The following is a 25,125-nucleotide window of genomic DNA, read 5'->3' as shown; positions in this document are numbered from 1 at the left end:
ACTTTGAGGCTATTTTGAGGCCTTCTCACAGGAAATGAGTTAAGGCAGTTGAAACCTATGCAATGGTGAGAGTGGGGAGTGCAGCACTTCTATAATAAATCAAGATCCCTTGCTAAGGAGGCAGGGAGAGCCTAATTAAAATGCTACCTGTTTCTCCCACTGGGAGGCAAAGCACCACTCGGTTCACTCGGAATGCAGAATTAATGCAGCGACGAGAAGCTATAAATAGCCGGCTCTCATCACCAAGACAAAAATCAGGGTGCAGCAAAACATAAATTGCTTGGGCAGGGCTTATACAGGCCAACGTCCAACCCCACACCCTGGATTATACTTCAGTGGGGTTTCAAGTTGCTCCCACCACCTTCCCTTCCCCACCTCTTCCTCTCTGCTCACTTGGTATTTCCTTGTTCACAAGCCAGACCAGGGGGAAAAAGAGAGTCTTCTCTGTCGCAGTACAAACAAACAGTCTGTCAGGCAGGCTGCTGGCCACATCAGGGAGGGATGAGCTTGGGTACCTTCATTAACTGTTCGGGGCCATAAATTTAGCAGGAGGAGCCCTACAAGCTTGGAAAGCACCAGGCAGCTTTTCCAGTCTGCAAACCCAGGCAGCAGCATTAGGAAAGGCCTCTGCCCTTTGCGGTCTGCTGCTTGTGGGCAGTGCTGGATGGAATGAATCTGTGGGAAGACTCAGTGCAAGAAGTTTGTTGTATCCAAATAAAAGCAGGGTGCAATCACGAAGGGTCTGGACCAGGTGGCCAAACTTGTTTAATGTAAGAGCCACATAGAATAAATGTTAGATGCTTGAGAGATGCAAGATATGGAAGTCAGATGTTTGAGAGCGACAGGACAAGCAGGCAGGCTGACAGGCAAATGGAGGGGGGAGGGGAGGTGGAAAGAAAGCAATTTTAAATTTAAATGCATTCTCCCAGCTGCCAGCTGGCTTGGCTTGGAGAAGTGATTTAAAGAGAGAAAGGCCTTCTTCAAGCTGGTCAATGGGGCAGTGGGGGCTTTGAGAGCCACACAATATGTGTGAAAGAGCCATACGTGGCTCCTGAGCCCCGCAGTTTGGCCACCCTTGGTCTGGACAAAGCAAGTTCTGTTTGTGCTGATGTAATTCTGCGGGTTGGCTGAATCCTGGTGTTCACACATACAATGCTAATCACTGTACATTCTCTTTGGGCATACAGGATGCTCTTTGAGTTTAGTATTGTCAAAATATGCTAACCAAACTGGTACTCACCAGACAGTTTGTCACAGAGCAGGCACCATACAGTGGCATCCGCCTGTCACACAAAAAGCTACCCTTAAGGATGAACAGCACCATCTGCACTCTTACATGGTATGTCTCTTAACATTGGAGACTCAAGATGGATGTCTGAATGGTTGTCTTCTCCTGCGTGGAACACCCCTCCTGGAATGTGTTCAAACATAACGTGACAGAGAGACAAGGACAGGCTAGAGCCTTGGTGGACGAATCAGTTTTGTAACTTCAGGAAGGTTTGCATTTTGTTGTCATCATTTTAAGGAGGAGGAAGCTTGCTAATATTTTCCCATCCCAACTTGCAATCTGGGGGAGTATAGTCCAGCAAAAAGGACACCACACAGGACCTGGATGCCAAGAATTGATTTGTAGATTGGTTCTTGTAGACCTGTAGACTCTATTAGTAGACAGCTTGGCTGGAAAGCCACTGTGGTGCAATCGATAGAGTTTCAGCACTGAGAGTCTTTAGGAAATATCTGCACTTATTTGGGATTCAGGCCTTGGGGGATGGTTGGCTCTTTAAATATTTGCATGAAGTTTAAGTGACTGTGGAGTAATTTTTCTACTTATTAAATCCCCTGCTTTGTTTAAAATGGAGATTGCAACTCGTCTTTTCCAAATAGGGTTTCCACCCACTGTAAATTGATGACATTGACATTTTGAGGAGTTTCCCTTTTTTTTCACCCAAAAGGACTTAGTCCAGTTATTTAATAGGCTATTAATATTAAGTTTAAGAGCCCTGTGGCGCAGAGCGGTAGGCTGCAGTACTGCAGTCCAAGCTCTGCTCACAACCTGAGTTTGATCCTGGTGGAAGCTGGGTTCAGGTAGCCGGCTCAAGGTTGACTCAGCCTTCCATCCTTCCGAGGTCAGTAAAATGAGTATCCAGTTTGCTGGGGGAAAAGTGTAGATGACTGGGGAAGGCAATGGCAAACCACCCTGCAAAAAGTCTACAAAGAAAATGTTGTGATGTGACATTACCCCCTGGGTCGGTAAAGACTTGGTGCTTGCACAGAGGGACTACCTTTACCGTTTTTGATATTAAGTTTGTTATTAATATATACATTTTGCACATATATACCTTCATGAAGGAATAGTACTTTTATGTGTTAGAGACCCCGAAAAAGACCATTCAATCAAAACACATTTTGCCTTGTATTTTTTTTTAAATGGAATTTTTTTTTTTATAAATATCTTTTGTACCTGCTAAAGGACAATTGTTCTATTAAGCTTATATATACTTCTGTAATAGATTTATCTGTTTGTCGGCCTTTTCCAGTTTACAATGGTGAGCCTGGGTTTTGGGAGATCCAGGTTAGAATTCCCATGCTGGGATGGAAATTTGCTGGGTTACCTTGAGGCACAGACATTCTCTTGGCCTAACTTCCCTCATCGAGTGGTTGTGAGCATAAAAAGGAGGAGAAGAAAACAATGATGACGCAGCTGCACTGGGTTCCCATTCAAGCTAAAAGCAGGGAATAATGAGCTAACAAATCACAACAGAATAGCCTGTTACTAATTTTTCTGGGCTGAGAACTCAGAATCCCTGCATGTAGAAACCCAGCACCATCAGGAAACATGCAAGTTGGAGCGATTCTTCCGGATGTGCAGCTTTCCCATGTTTTCCTGCAGGAGTGCTGAGAGATACAGAGCTCCCATCCTACAGTCCAAAATAGTACAATCCAGGAAAAACTGCTGCAAATGTAGAACAGCCTCAAGACTATCCCAAGAAGGAAGGAGAAAGGGGAGAGCAGAGTTTTGTTGCATCTAACTTCCTGCCTTTATATCCTGGCTGAAAATCGCTGTTGCCCAGTGACGCCTCGCAGTAAGTAGGTCAATGTTTCTAGTGGAAATTCTGGCAGAGCAGGGCAAGGTTAAATGTGTTGTTGTGCATCAGAATGCATTAATAGCCTGGTGTTATCTTTAGAGGCAATAATGACACTATTACCATTTGTCAGCACAGTAGCTGACTTCAGGCATCGTTTTACCCAAGACTGTGACTGTTAGAGGACAGCATGGAAGTGATACAGAAACCCAAACTTTTGCAGACCCAATTTTTAAATGAGCCATGGATTTCAGATGTTAGTGGATGGGGCTTGCTGTGAAGGGTGAAGGCACTCTGCTGGCATAAAGGGTGTGATGTTGAACTCTGAAACGTTTCTTCTCATGCAAAGGAAGCAAGACCCATTTGGTATTATTCAGAAATCTTAATGCAGCTACAATTCATGACCTTGGTTTGCTGGCTGGCCTGCTTGGTACTTCTAGAGAACTATAACTATGCTGTACTTGCTTAGCCAAGTACTTGAGCTTAATGATAGATGATTAGACCAGGGGTGACCAAACTTGCTTAATGTAAGAGCCACATAGAATAAACATCAGAGGTTTGAGAGCTGCAAAAAAAAAAAAAAAAAGTTGTTTGAGAACCGCAAGACAGGAAGGAAAGAGAATAGATGGGAGAAGGGAGGGATAGGTGGAAAGAAAGCAACTTTAACTTTAAATGCATTCTCCAAGCCGGCCAATGGGGCAGTGGGGGCTTTGAGAGTCACACAATATGTGTGAAAGAGCCATATGTGACTCCCGAGCCACAGTTTGTCCACCCCTTAGACCGACTCATGTTCTCCCCTTTTCTAATTTAGGATTTTTGATCTGGCTGATTTTTAACTAGTTTCATATAGGGTTGCCAAGTTCACGTTGTGCAATTCTTGGAGATGGGGGGGGGGAAGAGTTTGGGGACAGGTGGGACCTCAGTGGAGTACAATACCATAGATTTCACCCTCTAACTGATCTCTATAGTCTGGAACATTTCCAGGTCTCACCTAGAGAATGTGGCAAGCGAATTACTTTTTTTCTGTTTGCTTGGTTCACTTGTCTACAGATTGTTTGCTTGGTTCACTTTTTTGTTCACACTAGTTGTTTTCTTGGCTTCAGTCTTACTAGAGTTATTATGAATTTATATTATGACAGGTTGATGCCTGTCTCAATGTAGGCTTGGCTGCCTTACAATCCTCCAGATTGAATGCTGCCCACCAGTCATGTATTGCCTCCAGGCAAGTGCTTTCCTTCTTGGCCCAGGAAGGCAGCAAAGACTTCTTTAGTTAGTTCTAGTAGACTGCCATTCATGAACAGAGGGTTTGAGGGTGGGAGTTGTTTGGCCACATGTTGCCCGAGTCTTTCCTAATGTAAGCCTCAAATCTAGGGTTGCCAGGTCCAAATCAGAAAATACCTGGGAACATGGGGGGGGGGGGGGGTGTGTGGAGCCAGGAGACTTTCCCATTTCCTAAAATAAATAAAAAATACAGCAGTGCAGTTCCCCTGAATACAGTCTTCATTTCCTTGTTCCCCAGCAGCTGCACTTCCACTAAATGAAAATGAACACACACACACACAAAGCAGGCAAAATAAACAGTTTGCAAGCCCACACTTTTGTGATCTCATTGGGCAATCGCTTTACTCCTGGGAATTGCTGAATGTAACAGTCTGCTGTATTTCCACCAGCTTCTTTAACATAGAAAAACCAAAGTACAGGAGACAGAGGTCTACTCTAGGGGGTGGTGTTTTCCTCCATCTCATAATCAGGTTCCAGTTAACTCTTTACTATCTATATAAAGTCCTTCATGACTTTGAACTCTGGTGTATTTTTAGACTGCCCCTTTTAACTTATCACCCTAACTTAAGGGACAGTGTAGGGGAAAGTCACTTAAAATCTGAAAGAGTGCCTTTTCTAGGGTGTCTTGAGGGTTCTGTCTTGGAAGCGTGAGAATTAGGGCTGTTGTGAAAGGGAAAAAGAGAAACAGCAGTAAGGTTTGAAGAATGACTGGGCTTGTCTCCCCCTCCCCTCCAACAGGTCAGGGGCTAGATGGATTTCAAACAAACACTGTTATCTCAACCTTGACTGTACAGAACAATTTAACATTATCTGCCCTGATGGACTGCAGTTGTACAGAAAGCAAAGATTGCTATGGTGATGTTTTCATTTTCTAAACTCCAGCCTTTATGGATTGTACTCTCTAGAGCCTAAAAACTAAACTAAAACAAAGGCCATGTACAAGCCCTTTCAAATACTCAAGTCACGTATTGGGTCTCTTTGAAGATTAACAGTGCCATCCTAAGCAGAGTAATTTCTTCCAAATCCTGCTGAAGTCCATGAACTCAGAAAGGCGTAACTCTGGTCAGGATAGTATTGGAAATAGCCTAGTTTCCCATATATATATGATTCCACACATGTTTCCGATCAATGTTCTCTCTGTGATGTTTGCTTGGGCAGGCAGTGCATGAGAGGCTTTTGGGCGGAAATCAGTCTACATGGACAGGGAATCAGGTTGCCAGCTCTGGGTTGGGAAATTCCTGGAAATTTGGGGATGGGGTCTGGGGATGGCAGAGAGAGTGGAATATGATGCCATGGATGCCAGCCTCCAAAGGGACCTGGGGATCCCCCAGAATTACAGCTCACCTGGAAAAGAGATCAGTTCACCTGGAAAAATTGATTCTTTGGAGGATGGTCTGTATGGCATTGTGCCACGCTGAGGTCCCTGTCCTCCTAGGCTCTGTCCCAGATATCCTGGCGTTTCCCAGCCTGAATCGGGCAACCTTACCCTCTGCTGGTAGCTAGAAAGGTCCTAGCAACCCTACATGGAGTTCATCCTCCAAAGCAGACATTTTCTTTCCGGAGACTGATTTCTGTAGTCTGGAGATGAGTTGTAATTTCAGGAGACCTTCAGGCCCCACCTGGAGGCTGGCAACACTAGCAGGGAGTAGCTGATTGTCTTCATCTCATACACCAACTTTTTCTCCCATCTTCCTATGAAGAGCTCAGGATGCACCAAATCATCCCATTTATCCTAATAACAACCTGAAAACAACTTGAGCCTGCTCCGGCGGGGAGGGCAGGATATAAATCCAATAAATAAACAAATGTATGTATGTATGTATGCATGCTAGACTGGATTACAAGACAGTCACTTTCCCAAAGCCGCTCAACTAAGCCTCATGTCTGAGCTGTCTGAACCCATTTTCATTTGGGTCCAACTCTAATTAAGGTACTCAAGATGGCCCTGCATGAAAAAACCACCCATTTTTATCTGTTGTTCTTGGACCTCCTTTATGGCTGTTCTCATGTTTGAACCCTCAGTACTGTTCAACGATATGCAGCAAAATAATTGTGTACAATTGAAATATGGCAGGTTTTTGAGGGTATGTGGAGGGAACTGGGTATCTGGGACAGGCATTCCTTTGGAGGCCTAGCCTTTTGAGCTAAAGTTCTGTATGGAAATCTCACTTGGGCAGTGTCATTATATCTGTAATATTATGAAAACATATGACAATAGCTACTTTATAATGAATCAAACCATTAACTTTTCTAACTGCAGTATTGTCCCTGAAGTCTTTCCACATGCTTTTCAGTACCAATTTCAGGTTTGCAGCAGAATGTACAGAGTTACAGCTAATTCTGAATCTTTTCAGTGTACCTATATAGATGTTTGTCACAATTGCACCAGATCTTTATGCTTATCCTTGATGGAAACAGGTCTCAGGAATCACCTGGGATGTTAGAAAATGAACCTGGAGTCCTATTGGGGAGGTTTGTGCAAATAAATGAGGTTTACAGTTTTATAAGAACTGTAAACCCTAATATTCATTTTTGAAAAAATATGCCTGTTTTCCACTAGGTGGCACAGTTCAAATTCATTTTGATCAGCTTAGGGCGCAGTCCACAATTCCATCCACCTTTGCCCGCAGACACAATTCACCTTAATTGCTTTATTTGCTTGTTTGTGCTATAACTTGGTATCTTGTGGGAAAGTGCCAGTGTGTATCAGTGCTTTACAGAGTGCCCATTTAAAAAAAGAAAGAATGTGACAATTTCTGATCTAGATGGACCTTCATTCGTACCCTGCAATAAATATTGCATTTGTCGCTCCCTCCACCCCCTAAGCAGGCATTCAATTGATCCTCCGACAGTACATTCCAAGATACATCGAGCATAGTGGTGCCATATTTTGTAAGCTTCTTCTCCTGAAACCAAGTTCCTTCCGCACAAGCAAGGCTTTTTGCTTCATGGAAGCATGAGATTCCCAAAGCATTGCTCAGATCATCGCAAAGGGCAGAACAATTTGTGCCTATTTGCTCAAGAGTGTATCAGGTTTCTCTTCCTCCCACCAACTGCCTACCCAAACTGTAAATATGATTGGATGTGTTTTTCAAATATGTTCTCAATGAATGCAACCATATCTAGTATGACCTTAAATGTTCTATGATTCTTTATTTAAAGCAAAGTCTGTTCACTGACACGCTTGCTACATCAGACAGCACAGATCACGCTGTGACAGAATATGTGAATACAGTGCACGACAGGCAGAAAAGAACCTTAGATATCTATTTATATTATAAAAGGCATGTATTGATTCTTGGTGCGAGAATAGAGAAGACAGACTAGTTTGTAAGTCTATGAAGAACAATAAAACCATTCCCACAAAAGTAGAAGCAAATGTAATTACCTCAGTAGATATTAAGTGTGTACAGACAATTAGTTTCTTTTAGGAAGCGCTCAGGTCAAAAGCTACAAAAAGAGGATGACACTTGTATATCAGGTTTCAGAAGTTTAATAATTACTTAGGTCATCTGATCACCGTTTGATTTGCAGAACAGCTTTACCAATGATTTCTCTTAATTCATGATTCAGACTTCAAGAGATGCAAGCTTACACTGTCTTTTCAAAACAAACTGTCGCTCTAAATAAAACTACATCTACAAGTTCACAGTGCTGGAATTCTATACAAAGACTGTACTAAACATACACACACATACAAAAAAAATAAGTGCTTATATGCACACTTGTTTTTTTAATACTGCTTCTGTGGCTTTGGCACCTGCTAACTGTTTATAAATAGATAAGGGGAGTAAGGATGGCTAGTTACTTAACAAATAAAAATTCAGGAAAAATATTCTCTCCGTGGCAAGAATTTCCCTTAATATTATTGTAATTCTGGGGAGCTCTGACAAGCGGATCAACAGTAAAAGAATGTGGTAGGATCAGTGTTCACTTTCCATGGGTCCATATCACATCTGTCTCATGAAGTGAGGGGTCATGTGAGATTTCCCCATGCCCTTGGCAAACACTCCCCCTCCTCAAATTCTGGTAGTAGGAAAAGGCTACCGAAGATTGAAAGGTGCATATTTCACATACAGACTGTCCCAGGTTCAATCCTTGACATCTTCAGGTTAAAAAGATAACCTCAGATTGGGGGGCTGGAAACACCCCTTGCCTGAGACAAAAAGGGACACTGTCAGTTCTGGTAAAAGGCATCAACGGCCTGATTCAATATGAGGCAACTTTATAGGTGCATGTTATTGTAAGGGCAGGTAGAGCTAAAACCACAGGTAATACTGTTTGCACTTGGCTTGGGTTTAAACTATTTCCTATGGCACATTGGACAAATACACAGGCAGAAAGGAAGCATAGGCTGTGATCACACACATGAAAAAATGCACTTTCAATGCACTTTCAGTGCACTTTATTATGAGAACCTGCAAAATCCAGTTGGAAAGTGCACTGAAAGTGGATTGAAAGAATCCACTTGGTTAGGTGCCAGGAAGGACTGGGCACTATGTTATGACCTGGCTTCTGCAGTCTTGGGCATGGGGGCGGGGTTTCTGCTTGGTTTCAGGAATGAGTATTCAGAGGCAAACTTGAGCCATTACAGTAGTAATTGATTTTGGTACATCAGAGTATCTATATGTTTTGAATTAATATGATAGATCGTTGGAACTTATTAACTAGGGGCTGGAACTGAGGCTGGGAAGCTTGGGTCTAGATATCAGTGTTATGCTGGGGTTCCCTTGCCAATGGGCAATTGCCAGGATTCTGTATGCCTGTGGAGTCTTTTGGACAACTGAAGTTCCACAGTTTCCCCACCTTGCTTTACATTTCATGTTCTGTTTACAGTCTAAAACTGGCAGGGCTGGATTAAGGGAGGGGGAGCAGAGGGGGGTGTTTGCCCTGGGCGCTGACGGAGGGGTGTGTGTGCCACATTGGGTATAGAGCTCATTGTATTCTATGGGACCATAAGACAGAATAGCCCATAATGGCGAGTCATTTTTCAATTTTGCCCCCCCTCAAAAAACATGTAGATCCAGTCCTGAAAACTGGGTGCAGTAAGAGTTCAGTCTCACTGAGGGCACATGTGTAGGTCCATAGGGGGCCCTTCTGAGCTCAAAGGCATGTAGCACCTCAGAATTTGCATTCCTTGACTGAATACTGTTATCCTCCCATTCTCTATAATGCCTGACATTATGTGTGTGCTTGGGTGCGTTCTCATGCGTGTGTGTTTGTGTACACTGTACGTGTGTGTGTGTGTGTGGGGGGGGGGAACAGGGTTCTGGGACACCCTCTGTACTTTGGATCAAGCCCTTTGCATAGGTGATTTTATGGAAGAATTTGTTGAGGAGGAGATTTCACTTCCTACTGGGGATGAAATTCAAACAGATAATCAGATGACCCAGTGAATCTTGCTTTAGAAAGTTTTGCATAGAGCTGAAAGCTCCCTAGTGTGTTTCATAAAACCAAATAAATTCCCTGTACTTGGGGAAAGTGGTGATTCTTTCTGGGTTACATATTATGGGAGAGCACAGTTATTCTTCACTGTAGTGACACTAAATTCCAAAAGGTACCAAACTTCAATGGCTTAAATGGAATTATAAAAGAGACACTGATTGAGACCAGTGTTCCCTCTAAGCTAAGTTAGCTTGAGCTAGCTCACAGATTTTTAGCCTCCAGCTCACACATTTTTGTCTTAGCTCAGGAAAAATGCCCCCAGAGCACACTAACTTATGCAGTAGCTCGCAACTTTAATGCCAGTAGCTCACAAAGTAGAATTTTTAATCACAAGACTCTGTAGCTTAGAGGGAACATTAATTGAGAACATGTACTATCAGTCCTGGTTATAAGATTCTGGCTCTGAAGTTTAAAAGTCAAGGGTTCCAAACTTGGTGCTGTTCTTGGAAAGCCACTCATTGTTTCTAGTAGCCACAAGGTTTGGCTTTCCAAGACCGATTCCCCACTAGGCTTGTTCCGGCATCTGAGTTCTTTTTCCCCTGATGCTTCTGTTCAATTTTGTACAAGCTACTGTGGGGCTGCGACTTGCCCCACCTCTTTCCCATGGCAAGCAAGATCCTCTGAAAACCGGTTTCTGCTTGCAGTGGGAAAGAAGTGGGGCAGGTCGCGAAATCAGACAAAAGTGTTGGGGGGGGGGGAAGCTCTGACACCGGAACAAGTCTAGTGAGGAATCGGCCCAAGTGTATTCTTTTCTGTAGCCACTGTTTGGTGAGCTGGTTTTATAGTGTATATGCCAAGGGATTTTGAACACTGATCTCAACATAAAACATAGCCTGACCTTTTCAAAAGAGGCACTCTTACCTTCCTGTGCAGCTAGTAGCTTTTCTTTAAAAACTTTTCATTATTTTTTTTTAAAAAACATTATATTAAAGGTTTTTCCAGCTGGTCATCAGAATTAATTTTATAGTCTAAACTGGCTACCCGGTAGCCATTTTGTGGACCTCTTCTAAAATTCAATTGCTAGTGATACTAACAGTTAATATAAAAAGACACTGTTGGTTATTTCAGTAGCTGATATCTTTGGCATGGGAGATTATCGAAGGATTACTTACAAGCTGAAATTCTCTAGAACAGGCTGAAAAATAGATACCATTCACACCATGTAACCTTCTCTAATCCTTGAAAAAAAGATGGCAGGTTCAAATCAACCAATAAGAGCATTCAATATCAAGAACAGAATGCAGATGATAGCCAAGGTGCATCTTCAGTTAATGGCACATTGCATTTACACTGGTAAACCAATATAAAGCATAGTCTGTGCTGTAACTGGAAAATCACTTTGACATTACAGGGTTCCTAAAGCTTTTCTCCCCCAAAACTCTATTTCTATTGCCTTAACAATTGAAGCAATACTATGCATTCATAGCATGACATCTGTCAAGAATCTGCTTTGGGAAAAAGCCAGAAAGAGAGAGGTGCTCATCTTTGAGCCATTTTCATGTTACACATAAATAATGGCAGCAGATGCGTGAATTACTCTTGCTTGCATTCAGTGTAGCTGCTGCTTCACAGTATCAAAAGCCAAGCTTGCTCTTTATGATCATCACAACTTGCTCTGGTTTTTCTTTGAGCTGTATTGCAATAGGGATTTTTTTAAAACAAAGACACTATGCTGTCTTTGAAGCCCATGTGCATATCATCCAGTTTAAATCATTTGTGGTGATATGATCCAATTTTTAGTCTGGAAAGCAACACAAAACATTAGAAGGCAGAAGACACCAGAGGGGATGCTGTGTCAGTCTATAGCAGCAACACAAAACAGTGTTCTGTCTTTAAGGTGACACTTTCCTGTTTTGTTTTAGTTGAGATGCAGTCTCTTGTAGTATTTTCATTTGGTTTACAAATGTAGTTAAAAATACATCTAGTTTAAATTCACTTGTGACAATGGGATAAGGTTGCAGGCGTAAGACTCATTGAATGTAGCGGGTTTTACTTCTATGTAAAGATGGTTAGGACCAAGCAGCATGCTCTCATTGTATATTTGGAACTCACAACTTCAAAATAATTATTCTGCCCTTGAAAAACTATTCGATCAGTTAAATAAGGTATCTGAACAAGAATGGGGTGGGGGCCCCAATTGATATGCCTTTGAAACATTATGGTCATATTTCTTTTACCAGTATGAGGCCAGAAACACTTCTTTCTTTTAAAGAAAGTCTCAAAAGAGAAGCTAGCACCTTTGAAATGGCTGCTTTTCACTGTGCCTCTTCTAGTAGAGAAGGGCCACAATCAATCATGGTGACTGCACCTATTGGAAGGATCTTGGATAAGGCACAATTGCTGATGGCTCCTGGTACATGTGGCTGCAGCCGCCGAAAAGAATTGTTAACTGTATAAAACGCATGACAACCAGGAAAACATTGGGTGCAATAGTTACACATCCCCAAGTGTCTTTGCACTCTTTAAAATACTATTGAACATTTTCCATCAAGGATCATTATTTGTAAACACAAACCCCACATGATGAATTTGAGAAGCTTTCTTTTCCTTTTTGAGGTTATAGGGTTTTTTTTCGGCATAAAATGACTTAAAGCCATTTTAAAAAGTTATCAGTGTTAGCATTATTTATCCTAACTAAACTGCTAATCTACCAGCAAAGAATTATCCTTCCATCAATAAATTTGCTCAATCATTAATTCAAAATCACCGTGTCCAGCTAATCATTAGCTTGAAGCAGCTCCTGTCCCCTGCCCACAGCTTCAATTCAAGGCAAAATGCTGCTTTACGTATAAAGCAGGCTTATTCTTAAAAAGCTCCGTAAGCATCACTGCGAGCCGCTACTGCAAATGCAGGATATGCTTCGTATGCTGCGTAGGTGGTCAGGTCTTGTCCTAGAGTCACAGCTTGCTTGAGCTGAGTGGCTGCCACAGTTGCCGCTGCATTAGCAATGCTGTACCCTGCAGGGAAATACAAAAAGAAAGTGGGTTTTCTTGTTAGGTGAAGAGGATGACAGTGCTCCTTGATGGCTCTTCTGAGTGTGTCCAAGTACTCTGCTTTGTGATTTTAATCATACGTGTCTAAACTAATTCATAAAAGCTAAAATATAAGCCAGCAGATATCCACAGGATGCAGCGATATGGCACGTAGCAGTAGTATACGTGTGTTTTATTTTATCAATAACAGTGCTTGGTCATAGGAAAGATGCTCATAAGCATGTGTCATTCCCATTTGTAGAATTGTAATTTTACAAAAGAAGTTTTTTTTTAATACTAGGGGAAGGTACTTATATATGTAGCCAAAGCTGATTGATTTTTATGCACCACTTTTAATATTTATGTTGATTAAAGATTCCAGGATATAATATAATTTTAGGGTTTTTTAAAAAATGACCTTGATATTTTAATATATACAAGTTGTTTTTTTCTTCTTTCAACCTCTTTGGTTACCTGCAGCAGGAACGCTGTTCTGGCTGGCTTGGTGTCGGAGGTGTGTGGCCTGATATGCAAATGAGTTCCTGCTGGTTTCTTCTGGGTTGAAATCAGAGCAGATGATACTGACCTTGATAATCCAGTGGTCTGATTTAGTATCAAGCCAACAACTTTATGTGTTTGGAAGGTGAACAGATGCTCACCTTCTAAACATACAGACAAAGAACTCCAGTATGTTGGCCGGCCATGGTCTGCAGAGGTCTCATTACAAGAAATACTTTTACACCACTTCCACGCATGGTGGGTGAAAGGTAAGGTTTGACCATGAATGTTTTTTCTAGGATGGCACTTTACAAATCTGTCATGCAAATACGGTATATAATTAAAGGATCATTTGACTTTTTCTGGTGTAGGTGAACTCAGAAATAGGCATAAGGCCTTGAATTCAGCGGGAGCTCACAGGAGCACAGCTCCTGAACCTTTCTGAGGGTTCCCCCTCCTCCTCCCCACCTACCTACCTTGTCCATAGAATAGTAGGTGCAGCTGCATAACAATTCCTGGATGAGCTCCACCACCTATTTTTCTACAAATAGGTGTAAACCAAGATCTTTGGCAAAAAGAAAATGGATGGGTACAGGTACAGTTTTGCCCTGTTTCTGCATGTATAGAGGCCAAATTGATAGGCCTTTCCTACTCTATAATTCTGGAATTCCTTGCTGTCTTCCTCTGTATCTTTTTTGCTTTTGAGGTTTTCTTTCCAATCACAGATTCTTTTAATGAGGTAGGCTACTGAGGAATATTGCTTTTGTTGACTTTTGCTGTTGTCATGTTTCTTACTAATAGCATGTATTTAACATATTTAACTAGTCTGAAATCAACTTATATATGGAAATTTTTTGGAGAAAAAGGTAAATGCAAGAAGAGAGGGGTGAAACCTGAGATGATACCTTTATTGATGAAGAAGGGGGAAAAAAACTTTATGCGCCCTTACTTTAAATAAGTCTTGTTCATTTAGCAAATATCTAGTAGCTTTGGTTTGTCAGCAAATATCTATTAGACCGTAAGATAATCATCATAATTTCCCTAACCCACTCATATCCACCCCCCCTTCAAATCTATTTCAGACGGAAGTGTTTTGCTAACATTAAAGGACAATCAGTTACTGGACTGCTGGCACCTGGCTTGGTCTGAACATGTATTTCTCAGCCTTCCAAGTCAGACGTAATGGTGGGTAAAAGAAAGTGAGAGGTCACTGTAATTAAGTCGTAAATGGCCCTGCCTTCAATAAAACATCAACATGTCTTACATAATGCGGAAGCTTGAGCAAGCCGAGACTATTGATTTTTCTGCAATGGCAGGAAGCGGGATGGATTTTAAATTAAAAAAAAAAAAACCTCTGATGTTCCTGACCAGTTCCATATTAATGAACAGTACAGACTGGTGTATATTTCCAGTAATACAAAGAGTCAGTACCCCATCATGAGGGAAATGTAGTTACAGTGGAGACAGTTTTATTTATATTGCCTACAATACTTATAAACTGGGTGCATGGCTTGGTTCCATACGTCTTCTCCTCTTCCTGATCAGGTTTATAATATAATTAAGAATTCTGTCCTCACCAATTCATTGATTATTTGCTTGGCCAACACTTAATACAGTATTGTGAAATGTCAATGTACATGTAGGATTTATTTCCTACTGATGTTGCCTTTCTATGGGGATCAGTCAGGATCAGACTAAATGTGATGCAGGGCATAGCTATGAAAGGATCTCCCCAACACTGCGTCTTGGAAATAGCTCTCCAGGGACTCCATTAAGACTGGGGCCATAATACAGAAGGGAGCGGGGTGGGGTGGGGTTCCCCTTTGTATGGATTTGCTTAACTGATCCCTCCGAGCTGCTAAATGCCCCAGAAGGCAGTCTTTTTTTGCCTGTCCCTTTTGAGATTGGGATAATCAGGGTATGGGGCTGTTTTTGATAATTGAAACTGCATGGGAGAAAGAGTTAAGCCCCTCTCTCTGTACACTGGTGTCCCAGGAAGCTTCTATTTCCCTGTTAAACACACACACACACCAACACATATATCCCAGCTTAACTCCCATACCTCCCTCCCAGGAAAGATTACAACATAGTCTTTCTATTTCTTGCCTCCCCACTTTTCTCCTCAGTGGCTTACAGAATCACCTTACAAAGTACAATATAAATAATAAAGAACACCACATATCTCTGCTGTTTGAAGAACTGGGGCATTCACAAAGTCACATTGTTTTTCCTCTGGCTTCATTTGGTGAGGGATATTTCATTATCCTAGGGTTTTTTTTCCTTCACAGCTACTAATACAGATTCAAATAATTGTAACGTGTGTCAAGATACATTTCCCAGGACTGTGCTCTTCTTTACCCACTGAAACTCCTTTGCTGACCCCCCCCCCCCCCCCGAGGTGATCTGCACTATGCTGAAACAGTGGGTTGCAAAATATTCATTCCACACATACGTGTGGGGGAGCGTTTTTATACAAGCCTGCACTGGATTTGATCCACTTTGCTTAGTTAATGCCAGGGAACACAACTGGCCTAGTTTGCCTGTTTATATTAAATTACTGCAGTAGTCTCTCTGTTAAAAAGGGCCAAGGTGGCTTTGGATTGTGACGGCTGCTATTTGCTGTGCTCTGTGGCAGGTTTCTGTTGATGGAAGCAGGTCTTCTGAAGCTGGAGACTGGTGTAACATTTTATGTGTGGGCGGCACACAGGGCCAGCCCTGCTGGTAGTCAAGCTAGATGATTGTCTAGGGTGCCGGCCTTCTGGGGGCACCAAAATTGGGCACCCCCGTGTGACTTGGTGTCTTTATCAGTGCAGAGGGGGGCACTAGAAGTTAGCCTTGCCTAGGGTACTAGACAGTCTAGGGCTGGCTCTGGTGACACAGGTGGCTTTGATGCACCATTGGTTCAGGACAACTTTGTTTTCTGTTGCGCTGCTGGATCTGCTGAACCAGGGAAAGCCATTTTCTCATTTCAAGAGGATGCTAGCACCTGTAGCATCACTGGAGTGCCTTGTCCTTACCCCCAATCCCCACGGCAGTTTTGTTGCTGTATTTAAACTAATGTGGCACACTTTGTAACCAAGAATGCCACCTTTGCCTTTCACCATTTCTTCTTTGTTCACATTCCTTTGTCTGGCTTTTAGTGCCAGACTAAGCCTGTTGAAGCACCCAGACAAGGTAATAGCAAGGTTGCCAACTTTGGGTTAGGAAATTCCTGGAGATTTGAGGGTGGAGCTTGGTAAAGGTGTGGCTTGAGGAGGGAAAGTGACCTCATCAGGATATAGAGTCCATCCTCCAAAGCAGCTTTTTCCTCCAGGGGAATTATGTTTTCTGGAGATCAGTTGTAATTCCAGGAAATCTCCAAACTACACCTGGAGATTAGCAACCCAAAGTAATGGCCAGCCGGTGTGATATAAGATGCTGGACAAGATGGGCCACTGGTCTGATCCTGCAGGTCTCTGCTTATGTTCTTATGGTATAAATCACTCAAAAATGTTTATGTGTAGCCTAACTTCTTTGCAAGAAGCAGAAGCTGTAATTTGTAAGTAATCACCCCATCCATCTTGTGATGCTGTGCAAAGCCTGTTGCTTCCATTCTTGGTGAATGAATCACAACTTCCTCCCCACATGCAAAAACGGGCCGGGGGGGGTGGGGGGAGGCAGTTTCCAATGGCTATGTGGTTGTTGGACCTTAACCTGGATGTTCTGTTACATTTCCTTATATTTAACACTCATCTGAAAAGTGGCAAAACTTCACTCATTTGTCTTACTACCTGGTTGGTATCTGCAAGGACCAGGACTATGACAGATTAGCAATTCCTGTTTGCTCCGGGCATAAACTTTGCTCTTCTGTTTTCACTTCTCCATATTCCATTTGATGACTGATCCATTTTCTTGGGACCTTCCTATGATTGCAATGTTGTATATGCAACTGGTCACACAAATTGGCTGATGGAAGGGCTGCTATCTATATGTGACAGTCGTTGCATAAGCAGCTCCCTGTGTGGCTCTAACAGTTACTACACTTGTGATGAGAAATTGGCACAGAAGAGGGGGAAATCACACAATGAATTCACATGGGGAGAGTGGCTTCATTTGAACCGCTTCCCATGCAGAGCTGAATCCTTGAAACTGCATTTTTATGCAATTACAGTCATGGTAATTGCATAAAAATGCAGTTTCAAGGATGCATGTGTTAATTAGACGTCTCCTCAAGCTGCAGGGAGAATAGCAAGCAAGGGAATGAGGCACTGAGCAAAGAAGTAAATCTGGGCAACACCCAGTCATAAGTAAATACAACCCAAGTGGGTGTCTTGTCCATGCCAAAAAATCCAGTTACAAAACACCGCTACAGTGCAAAGATTTGATCAGAGCTCTCTTTTAATGTGTGATCTAGACAATATCTGCTTCACTATGCCAAACATGTGATTTCAACTGTAAGCATTTAAAGCCCCCCCCCATTTTAAAGCTTAGTTTCAACATACGAATATTTCCTCTGCTGTTACTTGCTTCCACGTTTCAACCAAAGTTGCCAGTCTAAACTAAATCCAGCCAATGCAAATGTCCAGTCATCAGCATTAGGCACATCATTAACACTTGTTTGAATAAATACCCCTATCCATCTCACTTGAGCCTGCCATGATGTCTTTGTGGTCAAGTTAAGCCATGAAATAGTTACCGGAATAGACGAGGGTTTGTTAAGAAAGGCTGCAAAGAGAGGGAAGTGAAATTCCACCTCAGAGACATGGTTCAAACATGTCTATCATTTTGCAACCCATAACAGCCAATTAAGGAGGACCTGGAAAGGAATCTGTCAGCATTCACATACCTGGAAAAGGAGCTGCAGCAGTTGAAGTCTCTGTTCCCTCTGTGGGGATGCCCAAGGTCTGAAGGGTATACTCTGCTGCATACGTTTTTGCTTCATCTACATAAGCACTTAGCTTGGGTGGCGTGAAGGGATGCCTACAAATCAGTGGCAAATGTTTGTATCTATCATTTTGCTAATACTAGCATCTTGGCAAATAATTCTTCACTCTCTCTGATATAAACCACCCCCTCCCTGCCCCCACAAGTACAGTGTCACTAATATTGCTTAAAGGCAGGGGTGGAATTCTAGCAGGAGCTCCTTTGCATATTAGGCCATGCACCTGTGATGTAGCCAATTCTCCAAGAGCTTACAAAAAAGAGCCTTGTAAGCTCTTGGAGGATTGGCTACATCAGGGGTGTGTGGCCTAATATGCAAAGGAGCTCCTGGGAACTTTCTGGGAGTGTTACTGAGGGACGGAGGGAAGGTGATGAAGGGGAAACCCCTGAATAATTATGAACACCCCTATAATAATAATAAATGAAAATATGGGTTTGGGCCTTCAAAAGAGAATGTCTGATGCAACATTTAGAGTGTCTGTTGGGAGGCCCCTCAGAAGAGCTTCTGCTAAACTGTCAAAGCCAGGCAGCCCAAATGGGTGTGAGACGAATGTGTATTGATAACAGGAAACTCCTTGTTGAATAAAGATAAGCAGACACACTGGAGAATTACCAGGGAGAAAGGGGAGGGGGGAAGTGAATCAGATAACATGTAAGGGGCTAGGCTGCAGGCTCTCTTTTGCTTAAAGCTGATGGTTTGAGAAGTGTGCGGGGTTCATTATTTTTGGGAGCCTTGATGCTCAAATGAACCTTGCTATTGGTGCCAAATAGTAAAATACCTCGTTTTCAATCAGTAAGTGTGCGCCTCGTTATTTCCCTGCTACAGTGACTGCAGAGAAATTTAAAGTGGTCACCTCCTGAGTAAAGCCTCTGACCGGGGTTCCTCCAAGAGTTTACAGTAGGCCCTGTACTAAGAGCCCTGTAAGGCTCTTGGAGGATTGGCCACATCAGATGGGTGTGGCCTAATATGCAAAAGAGCTCCTGCTACAAAATGAGCCCTGGCCAGCCTTGAAGATAGTCTTCATGGAATGATTGCAACACAAACATTAACAGATTGTAGATTTCAGTTTTGTCCATCGACCAGTAAACTTGGATGTATTCCCATAGCTGCCTATGAAAAGAGACCTGGTCTATATACTCAGGGCTTTTTTTTTTGTAGCAGAACTTTTTTGCATATTAGGCTACACCCCGTGATGTAGTCAATCCTCCAAGAGCTTACAGGGCTCTTAGTACAGGACCTACTGTAAGTTCCAGGAGGATTGGCTACAACAGGTGTGCGTGGCCTAATATGCAAAGGAGTTCCTGCTACAAAAAAGCCCTGCATATACTTATTGGTCCTGCATTTCCTTCCACATAGATGACTATGGAAGATCCATGTGCCTGTGGTCCTCATGTGGAAGGCATGGTTATATAACACACATATAGCTGTTTTTTAAATTAGTCATCCATCATCAAAACTCAGTAACCTATAGTCTCCTTTTAGTTTAAAAAATTTCAACCAAAATAAAGACTGCTTAAGAAGTATCACAAGAGTTTTTATCCTCGTCAGTTTTTGTAATAAAGTTAATGGGTGATTTACAAGCCATCCAATAAAGCATAATTTCTGTTTGTTTCTATATAACAAAACATATTAGTAATATACTTTCTTCTTTGTGCTCAAATTCAGAGGGATAGAAATAATTCATCGTCTGGCTGTGACGAATAATTATACTAAGGCTGCAATCCTATACACAATTATCTGTGAGTAAGCCCAATTAAATGCAGCGGGAGTTGCTTCCAAGTAAACACACATAGGATCAATTAGGCTGCACACAAATTGCATACAAGTTTCCACCTCCACGCACCACAAAAAAATCCCAGGATTAAGCCCAGCAAGAAGAATAGTAACATACATGGTAGGATTCTGACTGGCAAGGGCAGGTATAGTGATCTTATACAAGAACAGCTGTCTTTGGTCTTGGCCAATGGCAGAATGAAGTTGGTAGACAGGCTGTCCCCAGCTATTCTTCTGGCAGATTTCTTCTAATATCTAGAATGAAAAATACATTACCTGCTATTAGAATGCTGTGCTTATAAATGTGGCCCAGACGGTCATTTTTTCCCCTTTCTGTTGACTGCGTTGCTGATTTTTTTTTTTGTTTGCCAATGACTTTTAATCAGCGGGAGCTCCTTTGCATATTAGGTCATACACCTCTGATGTAGCCAATCCTCCAAGAGCTTACACAAAAGAGCCTTGTACGCTCTTGGAGGATTGGCTACATCGGGATGTGTGTGGCCTAATATGCAAAGGAGCTCCTGCTAGAATTTCACCTCTGCTTTAATCTTTTGGTTTGAAAAACTAAGATGCCAATTTGCAGGGGTCCAAATGCCAAGCATCTTTTGAATGTGGGAGGTCCCAGATTCAGTCTGAAGCATCTCCAGTTAAATGAGTTGGATAATAGGTGGTGGGTCCTCAAAGGGTCCTGGAGAGCCACTGCCAAGCAGAGGAGGTAAGGCTGGCTTTGAAAGACAAGTGGTCTGACTCAGCATAAGGCAGCTTTGTGTGTTTGGGTGACTCACTTCGTACAACGAAGCAGGAATGCAATAGCTTAAATATTTCCATGAAGGGTCACAAGGCCCCCTCCAGCCTACTTGGTTCACAAACCCAAAGGAGGAAGGGCTGCAATGAGAGAGGACTAAAGTTGGTTTACAAATTATCCTGCCCTCTTAGAGCTATCTCCTCCTCAGCTGGCCAGCACTACAACAGCTTTTTTGTGTACTTCTATAGCCCAGTCCCTGCCTCCGTCAAGAGATCAAGAAGCCATGCTGCTTATCTTTTAGCAAACTTACAGCAGGGTAGTTAGATTGTCCAGAAATTCATACATAACTTATGGTGAAATGTAGGGTTGCCATTCTCCAGCCGGGGACTGGAGTTCTCCCCGATTTACAAATGCTCTCTAGATTACAGAGACCAGAATTTTGGAAGGTAGGCTCAATGGAAGCACGTTCCCACTGAACTGCCTCTCCAAACTCTGGTCTCCACCCCCAGAGTTCCAGGAATTTACCATGCCACAGTTGACAACCCAATTCCATCGTAAAGTTACTATGTGCAAACCTTGAGAATACCATTTTAGCTTAAAATCTGGTTCAGATAGGGTTGCCAAGTCTGATTCAGGAAAATCTGGGGACTTTGAGGGTTGAGCCAGGAGCAAGGTTGTGACAAGCACAGCTGAATTCTGAAGGGAGTTCTGGCCATCACATTTAAATGGATCATGCTCCTTTGAAATGCCTTCCCTTCACTAGAAATAATGGAGGATGGGGGTACCTTTTTGGGGGCTCATGAAATTGAACCCCCTGGTCCAATTTTTTTGAGACTTGGGTTTTTTTAAGGAGAGACACCAGATGCTATACTGAAAAGTTGGTGTCTCTACCTCAAAAACATCCCCTCCAGAGCCCCAGACATCTCTGGATTGATTCTCTATAATACCCTATGGGGACTGGTCTCCATAGGGTATAATGGAGTGCCCAGCAGACATTCAAACCCTCTCCCTGCTTTCTCATAACCCTGAAGTGGCGGAAGGCCCTCCAAACCAGGGATCCCGTGCTCTCAACTGGGGATTGGCAACCCTAGGTTCAGATGGGGAAAGTGGGTGGGAAAAACTAATACATGGAAAATACGTTGAAAAAAGCTCTACTATGGGGAAAGGCATAATTGCATCAGCAGTTATTTTTCTTTATGACCTCTTTATAGCATCTCACAAAAACACAGGCAGTGGTCAAGGATTGGAACATATCTTCTAAATTTATTTGACCCACCTGTGGAGCAAGTTTAATTCCTTGTGGTTTTAAACTGACATGATTCATTGGTGTAAGCTCCATTCCGGGCAAAAGATCATAGAGTTTGTCCTCTCCCCTCTTCTCTCCTTTGAGTTGGTATCCACCACGACCCAGGGCAGGGTTAGCCAAGTAGCCACGGCCTCCTAGTCCTCTAACTCCAGCAGCCCCTACAGGTACATTCATGTAAATTTCTAGGAATGTAAGAAGGCATTAAACTGAAATCAAATCACCGGAAAATCTCCCTGATTCTTATTGTAATGGAAGGCTTGGCCCCATGCACTGATACTGGGTAAGAAGATTGGAGAAGGGAATTCTGGGTAGATAAAATCCTCCAGGTGGCAGTCAGCTGCTCTATTGTTAAGCTGGGTGAAGAGGGCCTTGGTGTTTCTTTCTCTGTTACTTCTTGTTTATAGGGCACAATTTAGTGAGAACAGTTAAATTTGGACCCAGCAGCTCCTTAGGGACCAACAAGATTTTTGGCATATCAGCTTTCTAGAGTCAAAGCTCCGTCAGATATGAAGTATCAGTGCTGAAGGCACACAATTCCTTTATTGGCTTTGAAAATGCACAGGTGCCTACAGGACGATATGATTGTAATTTCCATTGTACCTTGTGGGCTTTTTCATATTTTTAGTATTTGCAATTTTCACTTGCAAGCTTCGAGCAACTCAGTCTCCTTTCAAAAGAAAACTAAAAGCCCGCCTCCATCTGGAAAACATGATGAACTTGGGAACTGCAGTCCACTTCAATGTACAGCTGTCTCATTATCCTTCCTGCAGAATCGAGTTTGTATTGAATTCAAGGCAGGCCCTTATAATTAAAAGTCCAGGCCTTCATTTTGTGGGAGGCCTGGAGATATTGTGGTTGAAAAGCAAAAAAAAAAAAAAAAAAAAAATCTGTATTACTTTCCCCATCTCCTCTCTTCTGTTCAGTTTAATATGAGGCTCACCTGTCCATTGAATTTATGTACAGATTATTTTGACTGGGGTTGGGGAGTGAAATCTCCTTTCTAACTTGGTTTCCCTTTAAGGTGTAAACCTATCAGACTGATTAAAATTTGTAGGCATATATTTCAGCTTCTAAATCAATTATGCTTGACTCTGTTTTTGCCACTCCCAAATCTGCCACCTTTATTCATCACTTCTCACCCATTCCTGCTACACTTTATAAGTAATTCATTCTAGTAAGATGGTTCACACATGCATGTACATCACTTGATTTCACCCCTCCCAGTCATTGAGTTACTCAGGCACTTGAAGACATGGAAATGACTTTGAGAATTGGTGTTGAGAAGCACTGACTTTGCTTTGACATGACTAATATGAAAGTTGTATCTGTGGTACTCAATTTGAGGTGGTGTATTTGTACATTCATTCACATCAACTATGTATGCTGCAGCTGTAGACCTGAGCTTTGTGTGCGTGTGCTTCATTTATTCACACCTCTTAAAAACATTTCCAGAAGGAACACACAAAGGGATATGTTATAGCCTGGCAATAAAGGAAGACAGGGACGGGGACATAGGGGGGCAGCAGTGGTAAGGTCATGACATCATATATCATTTACCATAGAGTTTTCAGCAATTCCTAGAGAATACTGATGCCACTTTCAGGTTTTCCTCAGTACTGACATCACAAGGTTGGGCTGATGGCCAATTTTTTGGGTCAAGAAATGATCTATCCCCACCTGGGGGTTTGACAGCCCTTTGTGGCAGTGAGTCTTGCTCTCTGATCTGGCTTCTACTTTTAACACAACGCAGAAGTCAAACCCACCATTTCACCACCAATGATCTCCATGGCAGCTTATGCAGCCTGTTATGCACATCTGACACACATGTCATTTTGCAAATCCAGATTGGCATCTGTCTAGTATGCATTAAACTGTGGACTACTGTTCCTTTAAACTGTGTAAATGAGCAACTGCACATTAACACAGGAAGCCCCATAGGGGTGCGTGTTTGGTATAAACCGAGCCTTAAAAAATACTCGATAAATACCTAGTCGGTATTTATTGGATATTTTCTCAGCCATTCCCCAAGGGGTGGTGGTGATTCGGCTATCTAAAAAATGCCCATCCTGAAAATATTTTGGGTTGGAGGTGGACACTGGATAGTCACAGTTATAGGGCATTTAAAGCTCTCAATCTATTTAAATGCCTTTGGAGTGAACTCTCAGGAATTTAAACAGACTGTGGTCCCTTTAAATGCCTTTGGAGTTGACTCACTGTGGTGCAGTCATTTTTTCTCCATTGGAAACAATGGACAATGGGGGAACCTTCTTCTGGGGCCCATAGAATTGGACCTTGTGGTTCATTCTTTTTAAAACTTGGAAGGTTTTTTTGAGGAGAGGCATCAGCAGTTATACTATAAATTTGATGCCTCTACCTCAAAATAACAGCCCTTCCTAAGCCCCAGATATCCCCAGGTGGATTCTCCATTATAGCCTATGGGGACCTTTGACTATAATAGTACCCAACATAGGGTATAATGAAGCAAAAAAACAAACACGCCCCCCCCCAACAATCTTGAATATTTCCCCAAACTCAATACCATACCATTATCAGGATTTGGGAATATTGGGAAATACCAATATTTCTTAGTTCAACGTACCCAAACCCGAAAAATACATTTTTTTGTGTGCATACCCCTAAAGCCCCACTCAGCTGAAATCTGGAGCCATGCAGAGTCTTGCACTGCCCATTGCTCATTCCAAGATTACAACAGTTATGTTCTGCTTAGGATGTGAACTGCTCCACTCAGTGGGAGGGGGCGGGAAGTTAGAGGGAACATTGCTGTGGACCTGGGTTTCTGAAGAAATGTGTATGCAGAATTGCACAAGTTTGGTGTACTAGTTAGGAGTACGGACTCTAATCTGGGAGAATCAGGTTTGACTCCACACTTCTGCACATGCATCTGCTGAGTGACCTTGGGTCAGTTACAATTTTTGAAAGAGCTGTTCTTGAAAGAGCTCTCTCATCCCCACCTACCTCACAGGGTGTCTGTTTTGGGGACAGGAAGTGAATGGAGATTGTAAACTGCTCTGAGATTCTGAGGGGAGGAGTTTAAATCCAATCTCCTCCTCCTCCTCCTCATTATGATGATAACTCTAATA

The 25,125-nt window shown here is 42.5% G+C and overlaps 1 protein-coding gene across 2 annotated transcripts in view; it reads right to left on the bottom strand.

Annotated features, from left to right (window-relative positions):
- Positions 1–7,841: 7,841 nt before the first annotated feature.
- Positions 7,842–25,125, bottom strand: part of A1CF (APOBEC1 complementation factor) — a 40,364-nt gene continuing 23,080 nt past the window's right edge. For both annotated transcript variants that reach the window (XM_060241250.1, XM_060241249.1), the window contains exons 9-13: positions 21,995–22,206; positions 20,092–20,228; positions 18,105–18,238; positions 10,705–12,766; positions 7,842–10,670 (exon numbers count right to left, since the gene is read on the bottom strand). In XM_060241250.1, the coding sequence (XP_060097233.1) occupies positions 12,615–12,766; positions 18,105–18,238; positions 20,092–20,228; positions 21,995–22,206 (635 nt within the window). In that variant the 3' untranslated portion in view covers positions 7,842–10,670; positions 10,705–12,614. The remainder of the gene's footprint in view (positions 10,671–10,704; positions 12,767–18,104; positions 18,239–20,091; positions 20,229–21,994; positions 22,207–25,125) is intronic.

This window comes from Heteronotia binoei, chromosome 6, assembly GCF_032191835.1.
Source record: "Heteronotia binoei isolate CCM8104 ecotype False Entrance Well chromosome 6, APGP_CSIRO_Hbin_v1, whole genome shotgun sequence".
In the NCBI taxonomy this organism is placed as follows: domain Eukaryota; kingdom Metazoa; phylum Chordata; class Lepidosauria; order Squamata; family Gekkonidae; genus Heteronotia; species Heteronotia binoei.
This window is presented reverse-complemented; position numbering and strand designations above follow the sequence as displayed.